The sequence below is a fragment of the Babylonia areolata genome, chromosome 2 (assembly GCF_041734735.1).
Source record: "Babylonia areolata isolate BAREFJ2019XMU chromosome 2, ASM4173473v1, whole genome shotgun sequence".
NCBI lineage: Eukaryota > Metazoa > Mollusca > Gastropoda > Neogastropoda > Buccinidae > Babylonia > Babylonia areolata.
In genome coordinates, this window is record NC_134877.1 from 58,979,255 (window position 1) to 58,991,936 (window position 12,682).

General features: G+C 38.6%; 2 protein-coding genes across 2 annotated transcripts in view; one reads left to right on the top strand and one right to left on the bottom strand.

Moving 5' to 3' along the window:
* The window catches only part of LOC143275653 (peroxisomal bifunctional enzyme-like), a 33,449-nt gene extending 24,109 nt beyond the window's left edge, over positions 1-9,340 (bottom strand). Inside the window, exons 1-7 of the mRNA XM_076579930.1 lie at positions 9,166-9,340; positions 5,660-5,799; positions 5,047-5,185; positions 4,250-4,406; positions 3,241-3,370; positions 2,586-2,635; positions 1,903-2,049 (exon numbers count right to left, since the gene is read on the bottom strand). Coding sequence (XP_076436045.1) covers positions 1,903-2,049; positions 2,586-2,635; positions 3,241-3,370; positions 4,250-4,406; positions 5,047-5,185; positions 5,660-5,799; positions 9,166-9,236 — 834 coding nt within the window. The 5' untranslated portion in view covers positions 9,237-9,340. The remainder of the gene's footprint in view (positions 1-1,902; positions 2,050-2,585; positions 2,636-3,240; positions 3,371-4,249; positions 4,407-5,046; positions 5,186-5,659; positions 5,800-9,165) is intronic.
* A 2,817-nt stretch (positions 9,341-12,157) lies between these two features.
* LOC143275660 (uncharacterized) overlaps positions 12,158-12,682 on the top strand; it is a 21,272-nt gene continuing 20,747 nt past the window's right edge. The window contains exon 1 of the mRNA XM_076579939.1: positions 12,158-12,682. This exon is cut by the window's right edge and continues 56 nt beyond it. Coding sequence (XP_076436054.1) covers positions 12,649-12,682 — 34 coding nt within the window. The 5' untranslated portion in view covers positions 12,158-12,648.

Sequence of the window (12,682 nt, forward strand, 5' to 3'; positions counted from 1 at the left end):
ATTTCTGCCAAAATACTGTCTCCACCACAAGCCTTGCCTTTTTTTTAAATTTCTGAATAGCATCTGCAACTTCTTCTTCTGAAATAGCATGACTTAATTCATCAGATGTATTTGATTCCTCTGGTTGCACTTCACTAATGGCTCTGCTATCAGTTGTTATAACCTCGTTCTGAGAAAATAAATTCCGAAAGTGTTCAAACCATTCATTTTCTTTAATGTCTTTACATACTCATATTTTCCTTCTTCCAGACACTTGCTTTGCTTCTTTCCAAAACTGTTTGCTGCCTTTGCTCAGTGATGCTAGATGTCTGGCTTTATCACGTCTATAGCTGACTTTCTTTACCTTACACAAATCCTTATATTCCTTCCGAGCTTTCACATAGGGGAATCGGTGCTTATCATCCTTGGTTTGTCTTAACATTGTTAACAATTGTCTGGCTTTGTGTTTTGCATCTTTACAATCCCCATCAAACCATGGGGCATCTCACTGATCACTCCCAACACACACACGCTTCCTCATACATTCACTCACTCTCAACAATACATTACTGAATAGCTCCAAAGCCTCATTTACACTGTAATCCAAAAGAGAAAACACATGTACACACATAGTCTGTAAATCGTCTGAATAAAGATTTTCTCTGAAACTGTTCTCCTTTGTTTGATCCCAAGCTAATCTATTAATCCATTTAATATCATTTACTTTCTCAGTACAAGCAGTGTCTTCACTTTGATTTGAGCAATAAATGAAACAACCTTCAATGAGCGTACAAAATCCATAACACACAACTCTCTGGACATTATAACATAATCTATGGTACTTCCACCTGTAGACGAGACAAATGTTAATGAATCATCAAAACCAGTGACATAACCCGTTCAAAATAACACAATCAAATGCAGAACACATCTCTAACAAATCTTTACCAAAAGCGTTCTTTTCTCTGTCATCAGATTTTCTCTTAAACAAATCATCTTCCTGAAAATACGACCAATCCCACTTGTCATTTTCGGTGCTGTCAGCTGAGGACAGAGCGTTTACACAACCAGTCCTGCATTTAGATCTCCTATTATCATCAAATCAAAATCTTTTGCCTGCTCGTGCAGATCTACAATGCACTGTTCCAGAACTTCTATGCCATATCCATGTTCAGTGAGAGAGTGTGTGCATGTGTGAGTGTGAGAGAGCGAGTGTTTTTAGGAGGCTATAGATGCAAGGTGTGGGAGCTGAATAATGATAGTAGAGGAAGATCAGTATGCAAGGGTGTGTGTGTGTGTGTGTGTGTGTGTGCGTGTTATTTGTTACAATCTGTTTGCTTGGAATAAAGTTTGATTATATTGTTTACATTCATATTCAGATGCTCTGACTAATCATTCATGATACTAAAACCTTTGTTCTATAAAATGCCCATAAAAGGAATTTTTGTTTGCATAAACATGACTTGCATATCACAACATTTTACCTACTCCATTCATCTGTTTATTTTCCTACCTCTTCTTACATCTTTCTCGTCCTTTGTATGTTCAAAAGAACCCCACCCCCACCCCTCCAACACACACACACACACAAAAGAACCCCACCCCCACCCCTCCAACACACACACACACACAAAAGAACCCCACCCCCACCCCTCCAACACACACACACACAAAAGAACCCCACCCCACCCCTCCACACACACACACACACACACACACACAAAAGAACCCCACCCCCACCCCTCCACACACACACACACACACAAAAGAACCCCACCCCCACCCCTCCACACACACACACACACACACACACACACAAAAGAACCCCACCCCCACCCCTGCACACACACACACACACACAAAAGAACCACACCCCCACCCCTCCACACACACACACACACAAAAAAAAGTCTCAGAACTTACTTTCTGAGCAGCTCTTTCAGCAAAAAATGCGTAGCGAAGGGCAGCTGATTGTGATCCAGTCATTAACTCAGTCAACAAGCTGCGTTCTCTCTCCAACCCTTTATTGTAGGGAAGGTCTGCAGCACTGCGAACTGCTTTCAGGCATGCCTAGGAAAACATACATGACACTTTGCATTAAACATCCTTTCTTCTTTTTTGTGTGTGTGGAAGACAATGACAATCTAATCAATGTTATATCTTCATCAATATACCACAAAAAGGCTTCTAAATGTTCCAACGTTTCAGATTTGACTATTTCCAGGATAAGTTATTATCACACAGCATCACATTATATTATGCACAAATGGATGTTTAGGCATGGTGTCCCACTCCCACCATTCCCTTCTTGATCCCCATCCCTCACACCCTCTCACAACACTCTGTGCAGAAGGTCTGGAAATATCATGTGCTAAATTCATGCTATCTGCATGCACACACTACATACACGCAATCAAACACAAACACACACACACACACACACACACACACACACACACACACACACACACACAAGCACACACTGTTTCACACATAAACAGAAACACAGACTCATGACCATGCACACACACACACACACACACACACACACACACACACACAAGTACACACAAACAGAGAAATTTCTAAGATTTAAATTCACTCACCACAGGTGAAATCATGCCCTTCTGTTTCTGTTTGATCTGCTTCATGGCCGCTGAAAGAAAGGGGAAAAAAAATCATTGTCTTAACCACTGAATCTAAAATTTGTGTTTTAAAATTTTCACAATGACATAAACATGACTGATTCATCGTTTCTGTCTCATTGTATCTCTTCCCCTCTCATTTCCCCATCTCTCTCTCTCTCTCTCTCTCTGTCTGTTCCTCCTTACTGTCCTCTCCATCTCACTCTCTATCTCTGACAATCTCCAGACAACACAATTCATACATCACAAGTTTCCACACACACACACACACACACACACACACACACACACACAGAATCACCAATGGTCAGATAAGTTCTAAACATCTAAACTCATTTTCACCTCTGCCTTCTACCCCATGCTCCATCTAAAACAAAGGTCTGAATACATAATCAACAGCAACTGGCAAAACTGTTGCTTGAATAATGTATGTTGCCTGGATGATCTCTCTCTCTTTATCTTTCTGTCTCCCTTCCTTGAAAACGTAACAATAGCAATCGTCTAAAAGTATTCACAAGTGAAAGCATTTGTCTAAAATCACCCAATGTAAATACATGTTAATACTGAAGAACACACACACATTCACAAGTAACCCTGAGGGTCACAAAAGACTTACCATCAAATGCAGGCATCAGTTTGTCTGCACCTTTCACAGGCTGATGACTGAGTCTGCGAGGATCTAGCGGCTTCCCCAGCACACTTTGAGCAAATGATATGCTCTCCCTAAGGAGGTCGCCTTCCACAACCTAGACAGATAGTAAGATAGAAATACACACACGTGATCTCCACTTTCATAAGTGATGTTCTGCTCATTCATACAGAGATATATATCTGTTTCACTGGAATATACACAGAATGATTGATGCATATGTGTAAGTGTGTGCACGCACACACACACACACACACACACACACACACACACACAAATGGCTTGTGTGATAAAATGAAAAAAATCAGTTGATCAAACAGAGACATTAAATGACATGAAAATCCAATATTACAAAAGATTTGTTTCAAAACATAATTTATAGAAAATACTGAATTAAATTATTTTATCAGCTTTCAGTGATTCTTTTTTTTAACCAGTCTTTTCAAACTCATCTTAAATTTTAATAGAAAGGTTGTTTCTGGAACTTGATTTTGCTACTATAAGATTTCCTGAAGTTATCTATTTGGAGAAATGTGCTTTTCAAAACACTGAGATTTGTATGGCTTTCATCAACACACTGAAAAAGTATAGTCACTTTAATCAATTTAACAACGAAATCCTACTGATCACAACACTGCATTACACACTAAGTAATCACTATCAACAGATTATGCCAACAGGGCACAGCTCTAAGAAACACATACTTAGCATTCTATCAAACTGACTTGAATAAATCATCAAACAACAGGTAAATTGCTATTATTTCATAAAATGCAATAACACTTCACATAGTTAATAGAATGAAAACTTTTTAATGTCAAAATAACATTTTTGTAATATCAAACTTCATAACATTAAAGTCATAACTTGTAAAACTCTGTTAATTTGTAAAATGTGATAACATTTCTTAAATAGGCAATGATAAAATGAAACTTTGTGATATCACAATAATACCTTACATTACAACACAATTTACCTTGTCCAAGATGCCATATTCCAGAGCCTTGGGTGCTGGAACATGTTTGCCACTGGAAATCATTTCCATGGCGACTGTGATGTCAGTGACTCTTGGCAGTCGCTGAGTGCCTGCCGCCCCAGGCAAAATACCTATCAGAACCTCTGGAAATCCCACCCTGCCATACACAGAACAATAAAGGGAATACTTCATTTTGGAACTGCTGTATTCTTAACAATATCAAAAGCACCCCTTTTATCTCAGTTGAATATGGATTCCAGTAGGACCATTATAATTGACATTTTTACTGATAATTTTATATAAAAGAATTTAAAAAGGGGAAAATATTACTTAAATTCTGTAAGATTTGTGCCCTGCTTTCATGGTAATTTCACTTGCAATTCCCTCCCCAATTTCCCCACCCCATTTTATGCTTCTGATGAATTTGGTCCACCTGTTTGACATCAATAGATTCAATAAGACTATCCTTTAAATAGTGTTCATCCAATCTGAACTGTGTGTGTGTGTGTGTGTGTGTGTGTTCGGGAGGGGAGGGGGAGGGGGGTAGTTGTGGGTGTGAATTCATTTTGTCATGTCCCATTCTGTCACCATAATTCTTCCTGTGACACACACAGCTCAAACTATCCTGCAGGAGTGTGCAACACAAAGGTTTCATTATGATTATGATGATGATGATGGCTGTTGTTGCTGTTGCTATTGCTGTTGTTGTGTTTAGCCTCATCCAAACTAGATTGTGAAATCTCAGTTTTACCAAGAACTAAGGGCACACACACACACACACACACACACACACATACTTGGCTGACTTGATGGCGATTCTGTAGTGACAGAAGAGTGCCACCTCCAGACCCCCTCCCAGGGCGGTGCCGTGGATTGCTGCCACCACTGGCTTGTCAGCAGCTTCCATCCTCTGCCCTACCTCTGTGATAGCTGGGCCTATGATTAAGTTACAACAATGACATAAATATTAAGAAATAGATTTCAAGCCTCTTTGTCAACACTACAACTATCTGTCTGTCTGTCTGTTTCTCTCTCAAGTATTACAACAGTAACAAATAACAAATAATGTTATAAACAATTTCAGCTCACTAAACAAGTTGCAAAAGACCAGCATGGAATCCAAGTACGGAAAACAAAGAAACCAAATAATCTATAATACTGGTTCTCAAAAGGTGTTGAAAAGCAACACTGACTGCATGGTTCATATTACCCCTTCCAAGCCACAAAGAAAATAAACAATATAACCTAATAATATAAACACAATAAACAGAAATTTCATTTATTTATTTCCACATTTCCGGTTCTGAGGACATGAAGCAAGGTCTAAATGTGCTCAAAGACAAAGAGAAAACAAAATGAAAAAAACATTAATACAGCAGTATGTATCACTTGGCCCATTCAGTCAAGTACCTCCAGGAAATTTGTCAAACTCCCTGATATCTGCTCCAGCAATGAATGTCTGTCCTTTGCAGATGATCACCACAGCTTTGACGGCATTGTCCCTGTCAGCTCTGTTGATGCAATCCAGTAATCCCTGACGCACATGTTTGCTGGAAGATAAAAAATCATCCAACATCATGTAAGTGTAACAGTAATCTCGCAATTATATGTTCAGGTTGAAAGTTGATTAAATCTAATGTGTGTGTGTGTGTGTGTGTGTGTGTGTGTGTGTGTGTGTGTGTGTGTGTGTGTGTGTGTGTTTGTGTGTCTGTGACTGTGGGGTGTGCGTGTGTGTGTGCACTCCATCTGTGTGTGTGTGTGTGTGTGTGTGTGTGTGTGTGTGTGTGTGTGTGTGAGTGTGTGTGGGTGTGAGAGAGAGAGAGATAGAGAGAGAGTGTGAGTGTGTGTTTATATAAATGCTACGGTAGTGTTAGTGAGTGTGTGTCTACACGCCTGGCCTACTTCTTACTCACCTCGTCTTGCTACTCCCCGCTCAATTCTCCGCTACTATACTCTTCTCACCCACCCCAAGTTACAAACTTCCAACGATCTCACGAAGTTCATTGTCACTTTCCCACAATTAACCCACATGCACAACATAAGTGATCAGAATATTGATGTCAATCTAGTTGTGCTGGAATATCATATCATATCATATCATATCATATCAAGGCGTGCAGGCCTGACGAGGCCTTTTGCCCGCTTGATGTGGGGAAGAAAAAGAGAGTCCCCACATATGTCTGATGCATTTTTCAACATTGAGTGCGCAATGCTTGAAAAATCAATAAATATGTAAATGAGTTTTGTAATTTAAATTTTTCAAATGAATATCAAGATAATTTTTAAATGTATTCACTGTTCCTGCGGAAACAACATCTTGTGACAAATTGTTCCAAACATTTGTTACTCTGTTAGTAAAGAAATGTGCAAATCTGGAAGTTTTAACTGAAACTTTTAATAGTTTGTATGAATGGCCTCTTGTGGTACTGTTCTCATTCAATGTAAACAAAGAGTTTATGGTTCTGCTGTCATATAATCCATGTGTCATTTTATACATCTCTATTAAATCACCACGCAGTCTTCTATATTCTAAACTAGGTAACTTAAGTGCTTGCAACCTACTTTCATAGTCCATATCAGCAAAGCCAATGATTCTTTTAGTGAATCTTCGTTGAACATTTTCAATACTGTCTGTATGTTTCACTAAACCCGTATTCCAAACAACATTCCCATATTCTAAGACTGGCCTGACTAATGACTTAAATAATGGCACCATTATGTCTTTACTTTTACACTGTATGTTTCCAACTAGCATTCCGGTCAATCTATTGGCTTTTTTAATGGTTTCATTAATATGAACATCAAAAGAGAGACCAGAGTCAACAATGACTCCAAGATCTCTCTCCGATGAAGTCTCCTGCAAGTCCGTACCATTCATATAATACTTATAATGTGGATTATTTCTGCCTACGTGTAAAACTTTACATTTATTGTTATTAAATTTAATTTGCCATCTATCAGTCCAGTGTACTAAATTATCAATACTAACTTGTAATTTCAATCTACCGACATCAGAATCTACTTCCTCATAGATCTTTGTATCGTCTGCAAAGATTTTCACAAAACAGTCTAGTATGTCAGGCATGTCATTTATATAATATACAAAGAGTGTGGGCCCCAAGACACTGCCTTGGGGAACACCACTACTCACCTTAACAGGACACGATGACTCAGTCCCTACTGATACGTACTGTGTTCTCTCATCTAAGAAATCTTTTATCCATTCCAACAATTTACCAGAAATACCGTACCCTTGCAATTTAGCAATTAACCTATTATGTGGAACTTTATCGAACGCCTTCTGTAAGTCCAGATAAATTACATCCATTGGTTTATTGTTTTCAAGTGACTGCATCCAGTCATGTACAGTATTCAACAACTGAGTCACACAGGATCTACCACTGGTAAAGCCAAACTGATAATCAGACAGTAAGTTGTTATCAATCAAATGTTTATTCAAAGTATCACGTATGAAACCTTCAAAAACTTTACATACAACCGATGTCAAACTTACTGGTCGATAGTTTCCAGGGTCTTGTTTGTTACCTTTCTTAAATATTGGTTTTACTTGTGCTACTTTCCATGCCTGTGGGATCTTACCATATGATACAGTATTAACAAACAGAATCTTTAAGGGAATAGCTAAACTATTATGTAATTCTTTTAGCAAATAAGGGTGCATTCCATCAGGACCAGTGGATTTATTTACCTTTAACTGTGAAAGTTTGTCACTAATAATCTTTTCTGAAACTTCAACATAATCTGTTGAAGCCTTGCATTCTGACTCAAAAGAAGGAACATTGGTGACATCTTCCACTGTGAAAACACTAGAGAAAAACAAATTTAGGACCTCAGCCTTTTCTTTGTCATTGTTAGTTAAAGTTCCACCAGGTGTGCTTAAGTTCGGAATAATCTCCTTTGGTTTAGTTTGTGATGCAATATAATTAAACAGTCTCTTTGGGTCACTTTTAATGTTCTTTGCAATAGACATCTCTTTTTCCTTGGTAGCTTTTCGTAATGCCCTCTTAACCTGATTTCGAGCACGTGCATAAGCATTATAATTTTCAGTCGTCCTATACTTCTTATACCATCTGAAGGTCCTTCTTTTCAATCGTATCTTTTCCAAAACAAAAAATGGGACAGTCTTTTTGTAACTTTTGTTTCCAGTCCAAAACTCTTTAAATGGCACATACTTATCTTGTAATTCCTTCAATTTATCAGAAATGCAAGACCAACACTCATCCACAGATTTGAGTTCCAAAGTCTCTTTCCAATTAATGTCATCCAATGCATGCCTCATTGTCTCATAATCACCTCTATCATAAAAATAGCGTCTGCCTTTCGACTTACCAGGTAGTAGAATACCAGTATCAACTTCAAAAATAATGCTAGAGTGGTGACTTTTACCTATAGGGGGATAATATAAAACATTATAAACTAAGTCATCTCTGTTTGCTAAAACTAAATCCAAAATATTTGCTGTTTGATTACCACGAAAATGTGTTGGTTCCGTAACAAACTGTACCACAAAATTATCTTGCAATACTTCCAGAAATTTTGAAGCAGGGTGGTCTATGTGTTTGGTACACACTTCTTGTTCCCAATCAATATCTGGATAATTAAAATCACCCATCAACACTTTCTTACCTGTGCCTTCAAAAAACAGTGATACACATTTAATTAATTTCTTATTTTCTTCTAATGAACTACTGGGAGATCTATATGCAACTCCAACTTTTAATTCCTCATTATCAAGTGCAATGGAGCAGAAGACATAAACATGGAGAAGTGGGAAAGTGGTCGGGCATGAGGGAGACAGATACACAAACATACAGACACACACACACACACACACACAGAGGGAGAAACAGGCTGAAAGGAGACAGATTGTGAAACAGAGACACTGTGTCGCACACCTCAGAGCATTGACAGGTGGGTTGTTCACTTCAAGGACGGCAACCACTCCCTGTCTGCGGTAGTCTACCATGTTGCTGCCTTTTCTCAACCTCAGTACTTGTCGAAACACACGAGAAAAGTCTCCGGTGCATATGCCGCTGTGATCGAAAGCAAAAGTAACCTTTGACCACGGGGACAAAGCTGATGTCTGTTACGAAACTAAATTGAAAAATAAAATAAAATAAAAGTTAAGTAAAATAGACTAAACTGAATTGAACAACGACAGTTTTGTTACGTTTGTTTATGTTTTTATATAATTATAACGAATAAGTTAGCTGTTTTTGATTGTTCATTATATACGCTATGTTTATTTGCGAATCTCTTACTCTCTAAAAACTGAAATCTGTCAAATCGAAACCCGCGCCTTTATTTTTTCACAAGCACACACGCCACGAGACTGCGCACGCGCGCGCATTTGCCCTACGTTCGCACATACGCACGCAGTTTCACCCCTCCTCCACTGCCTCCAACACACACGTGCACATTATGTTTTTTACAAATTCTAAATTAAAGCCCGAGTTTCAATTTAAAAAACCCAAAAAAAAACAACGAAAAAACAACAACAACAACTGGAGGACAAAAACAAACAAACAAACAAAACAAAACTTCTTTTTTTTAAAGTAAAGAAAATCTTCAAAAGAAGATCGATCGAGTTCCATGCACACACACACACACACACACACACACACACACACACACACTGAACAGTTTGTATATGCATGGCGGCAACAAGACTTGAGCTGAATGTCAATATAGCTCAAACTAAGGTTACTGATTTTCGTAAAGGAGGTTTATATTTGGCACGTGATAAGAGATGGGTCTATGGCACCGAAAGTGTCACAGTGGTAATTGCTTACAAATATCTTGGTATTTATCTTTCAACAAGGCTTAGTTTCAGTTTAGCATGTCAGTATCAGTATCAGTAGCTCAAGGAGGCGTCACTGCGTTCGGTCAAATCCATATACGCTACACCACATCTGCCAAGCAGATGCCTGACCAGCATCGTAACCCAACGCGCTTAGTCAGGCCTTGAGAATTTTTTTTTTTTTTTTTTGAATGACAAAAATTAAAAAATTAGCATGTCAAGATCTAGTTAATAGAGCGAATAAAGTAGTTATAATTATTTTTCACTTTATATAAGCTGGATTGTATACCCAGTATTGAGTCTGTTTGCTAAACTGTTCGATTCCTTTGTTCAATCGATAGTGCAATAAGGTGCTGAAATCTGGGCATTTGAGAAGGGTTCCGAAATAGAAAAAAAAAAAAAAAAAAAAAAGAAGAAGAAAAAATATCTTAGCACTGAAACGTTTTTAGAATGTAGACAGTCGAAGTCCGAATGATTTTATATACCGTGAGTTGGGGAGGTTTCCCATTTCTATAAATTCTTACATGAGATGTATCAAATATTGGTTGAAATTAATGCGGATGGACGAAAATAGGTTGCCATTCAAAGCTTATAAGACGTTGTATAACTTGAATAGGAATGGTAAAAAAATACGTGGGTTACAATTGTTCGTCTTTTCCTGAATTTTCATGGATTTTCTTATGTATGTGACAATTAAGGTGTCCAATGTATCCCAGGGTTTTTGAAATCATTTTAACAAAGAGTTATTGATTGTAAGTGGCAGGACTGGCAGGACCATATGTATACTGGTGACAGATTTGCTTATTATAGACGTTTTAAGACCATGTATATGATTGAGCCATACCTTGCTATTCGAGTGACACGGAATATTAATTATACATTGACTAAATTCAGATTTGGCATTTCTGACATCGCGTGTCATCGACTGAGATACAGGTCCAAAGATGAGAGTGAACTAAGATGTCATTTATGTAACACAGCCAGAGAAGACGAGATCCATTTTTTGTTAACATGTCCTGTCCCTTTTGTCAATTTATTTTCTTTACCTTAGATCGAAATCAATTGATCTTAAGTATTATAATAACCCTTGCAGTTTTAGATTAAACGTGTTGTTGTCGTCCAGAAATGAGTCTAATCTTCATGGACTCGCTGTTTATATTTACAAAATTAATCTTTGAAAAGACTGAATACTAAGACATATAATCTTTTCTTTTGCTGATGTATATGTTTATGATACAATTGTGGTATCAGCTGTAATTCCAGTATTGTCACACGCATTCAGTAAGGGGCTTTTGCCTTTATTTGAATGGAACATTTCGTTCGTTCTTTCCGAGTCGTTATTTCTCTCTCTCTTCCTCTCTCTCTCTCTCTCTCTCTCTCTCTCTCTCATTGTTGTTGTTTTTTTTAGTTCCGTTTCGTTGAGTTTTTGTCAGGATGTGACTTAAGTGTTTCCAAGTATTGCATATTTTCTTGGTTTAAACTGACTGAAGGGTTCAGAGAAAAAAAATATAGTGTTTTGTTGTTGTTTTGAAGCTAGAATATATGCATTTATGTTGTTACCCCCTTGTCAAAAGACCTTTCTTGGCAATGACAATAAATAATTCCAGTGTCCAGTCTCTCTCTCTCTCTCTCTCTCTCTCTCTCTCTCTCTAACACACACACACACACACACACACACACACACACACACACAACTACACACACATACATGCACGCCCCTACTCAGCCCTAAATACCCGTACACATTCCCATGCACTCTCTCATTCTCTCACTTCTCCCCACTGAAATAAAGCGTATTCCTTGCATTTCAAGTCTTATTCCAGCCCGACCCCTGGGCATATACATATATATAGTATAGCAACAACAGCTCGATCAGTCAGTTTTATAGTAGGTACACACTTCGACTCTGCTGTATCGATCGACGTGCTTTAGTCCACCCGCGGATCGAATTGGCACAGGCACAAAGGAAAAAACAAACAAAACATAACACCCAGACCCCAGTATAAAAATAATACTGCCGATAGTTGGCTACCTGATTGTGCCCGCTCCACTTCACACACAACTGTATTGTGGACTTGTCCTGTGGCGTGGAGTGAGTGGCTGTAGGCACCCAATTTTTTTGTTCTCTCTCTCTCTTTCTCTCTCTCTCTCTCGATCTCTCTCCTGTATAATTATTGACTGCAGCAGGAGGCTCGAGACGGCAAGCGTACGCGCGCACGTTTTGGAGGACTACAACCGGTTTTGAATGCCAGTCAGTCTTAGACTTACTGAACCTGTGCTGGCTCCTTGTAGTCATTTCGTGAAGTTGGACGTGTTCAGGTTGACAGTTCAGTGGCGATATTCGCGGACAACGCGGACACTGAACGAACGTGATAGGATATATGTGTACAACGATGAAGTCAATAACAGAGACGGACAACAAAGATTAGAGCGACGGTGATAGTGTTTGTTATTGTTGTGTCCAGTTTGGAAGGATCAGCTTCAAATCATGTAACTGAATGAACGGGTGCCCTGTGTGGTGCGTGGGACCTTACAAGCTGAGAGGCTTTTCCCCCTGCCCGGTGCCAGCCATGGAAATATGGCCTCGGATTGTGGCCGCGACACTGCTGACT